This window comes from Oreochromis niloticus, linkage group LG16 (assembly GCF_001858045.2).
Source record: "Oreochromis niloticus isolate F11D_XX linkage group LG16, O_niloticus_UMD_NMBU, whole genome shotgun sequence".
Taxonomy (NCBI): domain Eukaryota; kingdom Metazoa; phylum Chordata; class Actinopteri; order Cichliformes; family Cichlidae; genus Oreochromis; species Oreochromis niloticus.
In genome coordinates, this window is record NC_031987.2 from 18,818,671 (window position 1) to 18,824,612 (window position 5,942).

At 43.9% G+C, this 5,942-nt stretch overlaps 1 protein-coding gene across 1 annotated transcript; it reads left to right on the top strand.

Annotated features, from left to right (window-relative positions):
• The first annotated feature begins 978 nt into the window (after positions 1 to 978).
• On the top strand, positions 979 to 4,592 carry LOC100693472 (gap junction alpha-8 protein). Its single transcript, XM_005460004.4, has one exon. The coding sequence runs from the start codon at positions 985 to 987 to the stop codon at positions 2,257 to 2,259; it is 1,275 nt and encodes a 424-aa protein (XP_005460061.1). The 5' UTR covers positions 979 to 984; the 3' UTR covers positions 2,260 to 4,592.
• Positions 4,593 to 5,942: the final 1,350 nt, after the last annotated feature.

The following is a 5,942-nucleotide window of genomic DNA, read 5'->3' on the forward strand; positions in this document are numbered from 1 at the left end:
CTGCACAGCCAGAGGCACATGCTGCTGCTCTTGTATCCTCTGCTGTATCTATGCTTCTATACACAGTATGCACGTTCGAGGAAGTTGCATGTATGTAGCATGACTGCTCCGCTGTGGACCCGGTGCCCCGGCAGTACAGTGGCCATTTTGGTGTGGGAGCCTGAGGCCTGCTCCCATACATCCCTGCTCTGGTTTTGTTGATCCTATTGTCTCCTGCGTCACCACACGTCGCCCAGCAAATAAAGGCCGTCTGGCTCCAAGCTTAAATATTGCAGCAAACTAAAAACCAACCATCAGAGCCGATTCATTCACATCTGCTCAGTGGGGCGACAAGGACAGGGCTTTAGGTGGGAAAGAGGGCAGAAAAAAGTTCACTTTTCCCTGCTGGGTGCCAAGAGAACGGGACAGGACTCAACTTCGCCGGAGCCGCAGCTGTGGCAAGTTGCCCATTTGATTAGATTTATTATACATTTCAGGAAAAAGGGACTTTATGTTATTTACTGATCTCTTTTTTTATTGGTTTATTTAGAGATACAGCTTGTTATAGTCTGATAGCTAAGCAAAAGTAAAAGCTTGTAGTGGTCACATTTGTTAACTTTGGTTAATCTGGTTTACGATGAGAATATGCAGCCATTAGTACCATAGTATCATTAGCTTAAAGTTTATTTTTTTTTATATTTAAGGAAAATTGCTGTTTGTTGTTTACTTTCATCTTTCTGTATGTGCGTGAGTGTGTGCGTACATGTAAAGATTTGAACTTTTTCGGGTTTTGAAAACAGAAAAGCACAAACAGTACGATCAAATTCTGGTGTACGTTTGATTTTCAAACATTTGCAAGTTTTTTCCTCTCATGCATAGCTTACTTTTGGCACCCTCTTTTCCCCTCCCCCTGTTGATCCCTGCCTACCCCACCCTCCCTGTCCATCTGCACCCTTCGTGTCCCTCCCTACCCCACCCTTCATTCTGCAGTGCTACGGACCGATCATGGGTGACTGGAGCTTTCTGGGTAATATTTTAGAGGAAGTCAACGAGCACTCTACGGTGATCGGCCGGGTGTGGCTCACAGTGCTCTTCATCTTTCGCATCCTCATCCTGGGCACAGCGGCAGAGTTTGTGTGGGGCGACGAGCAGTCTGATTATGTGTGCAACACACAGCAGCCCGGATGTGAGAATGTGTGCTACGACGAGGCCTTCCCCATCTCCCACATTCGCCTGTGGGTGCTGCAAATCATCTTTGTGTCCACGCCGTCTCTGGTGTACGTGGGCCACGCTGTCCACCATGTCCACATGGAGGAGAAACGCAAAGAGCGGGAGGAGGCAGAACTTAGCCGGCAACAGGAGCTGAGTGAGGAGCGTCTCCCTCTGGCACCTGACCAGGGAAGTGTCCGCACCACTAAGGAGACCAGCACGAAAGGCAGCAAGAAGTTCAGGCTGGAGGGCACCCTGTTGAGGACCTACATCTGCCACATCATCTTCAAGACACTGTTTGAAGTGGGCTTTGTGGTGGGCCAGTACTTTCTGTATGGCTTCCGCATCTTGCCGTTGTATAAATGCAGCCGCTGGCCCTGCCCCAACACGGTGGACTGCTTTGTGTCTCGCCCCACAGAGAAAACTGTCTTTATCATCTTCATGTTGGCTGTGGCCTGTGTCTCACTGTTCCTAAACTTTGTGGAGATCAGTCACTTGGGCTTGAAGAAGATTCGCTTTGTCTTTCGAAAGCCAGCCCCAGCTCCGGGGCCATCCCAAGGCGAGGGGTCGGCCCCCCTGCCGCCACAAGGGAAGAGCCTGCCCCCCTTGGCTGTTCCCTCTCTGCAGAGAGCAAAAGGTTACAGGCTGCTGGAGGAGGAGAAAGCTCCCCCCATGACTCACCTCTACCCACTGGCTGAGGTGGGCATGGAGGCTGGCAGAGGGGCTCCACCCTTCCAGGGGTTGGAGGAGAAAGTGGAGGAAGTGCTGCCCATGGAGGACATCTCTAAGGTGTATGACGAGACTCTGCCCTCCTACGCCCAGACCACTGAGACAGGAGGGGTGACATTACACGAGGAAGAGCCTGAGGAGGTGCAGCCGCCAGAGGTGGAAGCAGAGAGGGTGGATCTGGCTGCAGAAGAGGACATCGAGGTAGAGGAGGCGGTGAACGGGGAGGGGGCAACTCCAGCAGAGGCAGGAACGGAAGCTGCAGAAACGATAGAAGACAACAGGCCGCTGAGCCGACTGAGCAAAGCCAGCAGCAGGGCCAGGTCAGACGATCTCACCGTATGAACCTGTGAGACACCTGCACACACTAAAACGTTCAATGTGAAAGAGAGCACACACACCTATCTCAAGACAATGCACACTCTTGAACAGGCAGGTCAGAAACCAAATGTATGAAAAACAAAATCAACAGGGACTAAAACCTTTTAGGATTACCAAGCTACAAAAAAACCCAACAAAAAAAAACAAAAAAATGTTTGTGATAACTTTAAAAAAAAGAGTAGATGTTAAAAAAGAGGAGGAGTTTTTTTTTTTTTTATTAAGCGTGTTCTTATATTTAAAAATATATTGAAAGGACACATGTGAGGGAGGATGTTTTTACTTGACGATCCTTGTTCAATTTTTAGAAACATCTTTTCTATTGAAAGACTTATAATAGTATATACTAGAGGGATAGACCTTTTTACACAGGGTTTGAGTAGATAGGAGAAAAGGGGGGTTATAATATACTTGTGTGTCTGCATTTCAGTTCTATCGCCGTAGTTAGGCACCGACTTTCATTCCCATTCAGGCACCACATACTGCAAATGCAGCACGTTGCTGCAAGCCTTGCCAGCGAGAATGCTCTCGCGTGGAAAATACACCCGACTAAACGTCGGCACATTAACATGTAGCCTGCAAAGGTCTTTGTGAAGAAGCAGAACAAGTCCATTTTCAGGTTTTAGAAGAGCATTCCTCTTTTGCACATTCAGAGGTTTCAGCTCTATGCAAGGCCTTTAACCCTCACAACACCTCATCCATTGCATCCATGTACACAAGATTCTTTCGAGTAAACAGAGATGTGCATCAGCATTGGAGCGTTTCTCTCTTTTTCATGTTTATATACCAGGTAGCGCAGCCAGAGCTGAGTAAGTCCGGAGAAAAGAAAAAAAAAAAACAGAAAAAAACAGAGACCACATGTTGAATGTCTTTTTCAGTCTGCATTTCTTCTTTTTGAGATTTGCTTATGTTGAGTTGCCTTCAAGAGCGCTGCGTACTGTGATATCAACAGTCCGTGGAAGAGAGCAGAGCTTATTTTGCCCTATCAGAGAGTGAACTATAGCCGCGACCTCAAACCAAATCCTCTCTTTTCGTGCTATACAAACAAGCGTCCGGCTGATAAAGATCATGCACCATCAGCACAAAGTATTGTTGGAGGCGGGACAATAAAAGAAACCGTGCTCATCAATGAAAACAAGCATCCTTAACCTGGCTGTGGAAAAAAAAATTTTTTTGCTTGATTTTATGCGAGCACAGCAGAGAACATACCCCTTAAGAAAACACAATAGTTGTGATATGCTTATAAATACAGAGAGAAACAACTGTGGCTCCCCCACAGTTGCGGGGGAGTCCCGCTGTACATAATGCCCTATCACGTGCCTAATATTGTACATAGTGTGCAGCTGTTTTTAGTTATTTCACTGTCCACTGCAAACACACATTCTCATTGTGACAACACTAATAATTTAATCTCACAAGTCCACTATAGATAGAAAATGCCCAGCAGCAGGATCATCTGAGTAAAGGAGACCCATTTCCTCACTATTACAAAGTGTGTTTAAGCCTTAAAATACACCTTGGATTTATTACAAATCTTCACACTTTTTCTGGCTTTCTTTTTTACTCAAACCAATGCAACTGTAAGACTTCCAGTGCCTTTTCTGTAAGTGTTAGTTATTGTAAGTGGTTATATTGCTCTGGGAACTACATAAACTTGATGTTTTACTTCCTTTTTTTTGTTTTTTATGATTGGTTTCATTTCTTTGTGACCCCTCTGTACACACAAACACCTACGCATAACATCACGTCTCTGTAATATACCTACAATGATAATATAATGACTTTTATTTTAAACATGTTCAGATATCGGTGCATAAAGCTTCACGTTTGTGGACATGAATCCATTCATGCAAAATGGGCTGATGCTCAATCTGTGCCTCTGTGCCACACATGTACATCTCAAAGTGTTCGATTTGGGGGGACGATCCAAAGGCTCTAGGGAAACCTGTAGAGAAAGCATCTTTGACCTCTTTATGACCCCCCTCCATCCCTGATCTGTAATCACCTCAACTCCCATAATCCAGTGTGGCAGAACCTGAGCCTTTAATCAATAGCCAAATTAATAAACACACATATAACAATGTTTTGATCAAAGCATGCTGCTGGCCGATTTGTACATCAATATGCTGGTAATGTATAGTTCTGTGTATTTTAAGACTGTTGCATTGCCTGTATGTTTGTAAGAATACATGATTAATCTTTGGAAAGGACAAAAAAATCCTTTTTACTAACTTGTAGTCTTCTCTGCTGATAGATGTGTGGCAGTATCTTCTTTTGAAAAGTGAACCGACGCAATAAAAAGTCACACGTGGTCACGACGTGTCGTGTCAGTGTTTCTCTGGAGAGCATACACCCAATGACGCACACTGAGTGAAACAAGCTACAACATCAAAACAGAAATAAGAGGACGACAGAAACACAGAAGAATTCCAATCTACCCCCTACACACTATACATTTAGTAACTGTGTAGGGTGTAGTGGGTAGAGTAGTGGGCGGGGTGGGCTTAAGTTTCAACTTGTAATATTTGGGTTAATACAGACTTGTGCTTTTTCCTTTATACTGACTAAATGTCAGACATGATATTATTATGATTTGCCTTTTTTATAATAGATCAAAGACATTTGCCAATGCAGAAGCAGAAATATCAAAGTGTGGAAGTGCATATATTAAATAATAAAAAACAACAACAATCTATTTATCTTTTTCTTCTTCTTTCGGCTGCTCCCTTTAGGGGTCACCAGGTCAGATCATTTGTCTCTCTCTCACCCTCTCCCTGGCATCCTATCATCTGATCCTCTCCATGTCCTCCATCTTTACATGGTTGAATCTTCTTTGTGGCCTCCCTATTTTCCTCCTGCCTAACAGCTCCACAGTCCATATATTTAAAGATCCTACCCCTCTGATTTCTCTCTCACTGTGTCCAAACACACCTTCTCTCTCTCCTCCTCTTCCTCAGTCTTTAACCAACAGCGGCACAGCTAACCATGCTGGTCAACAGCACCGGTGTCTGTTGTTGTTATCCCAGGATTTGGCAAAGATGCCCTTCCTTGGGGGACTGCATTGGGTTTCGGCCTCCCATGGAGGCGTTAAAACAAAATTATTATAATGCAGAACTTTCTATTTCAGAATGACACTTATTAAACCATTAGGCTGTATCTTACCACTTCAATTTTGCAGATATTCTGATTAACTAAAATATTTAAAAATGATTAGATGTAGTGGAGTATGTCTACTATTAAAATGTAAGTATATAAGAGTATGTTAATGTTGTACAATACTTGAGTAAATATAATTAATTGCACCCCTGACTACTTGCCATCCTCCCAGGTATTTGAGGAACTAGGAACAACATGACCCTATCTGCCACAGATAGAAAAGAGAAGCAATCACTATCAGATCTTAGAGTAACTGTTTCCCATTCTACTTAATATTCTTCTGTCTGGACTGGCAGAATACACTCATTCAGTGTTCACAGGTTTAATCATGTCCAAGTTAAAGTTGACTTGACCAGTCCAGTGATGAGAGGCTGTGAGGCACCACTAAGGGGCAGTATTGCCAAAGTTAATTTTAGTCCACATGCCTGTTCTATGGCATAATTTTGCATGTAGTAATCTGAAGATCATGGCTTTCTGTCTAAATTTTATACTAT

Excerpts from the sequence above, each read along its gene's own strand:
- LOC100693472 (XM_005460004.4), top strand. The coding sequence starts at position 985 with ATGGGTGACTGGAGCTTTCTGGGTAATATTTTAGAGGAAGTCAACGAG.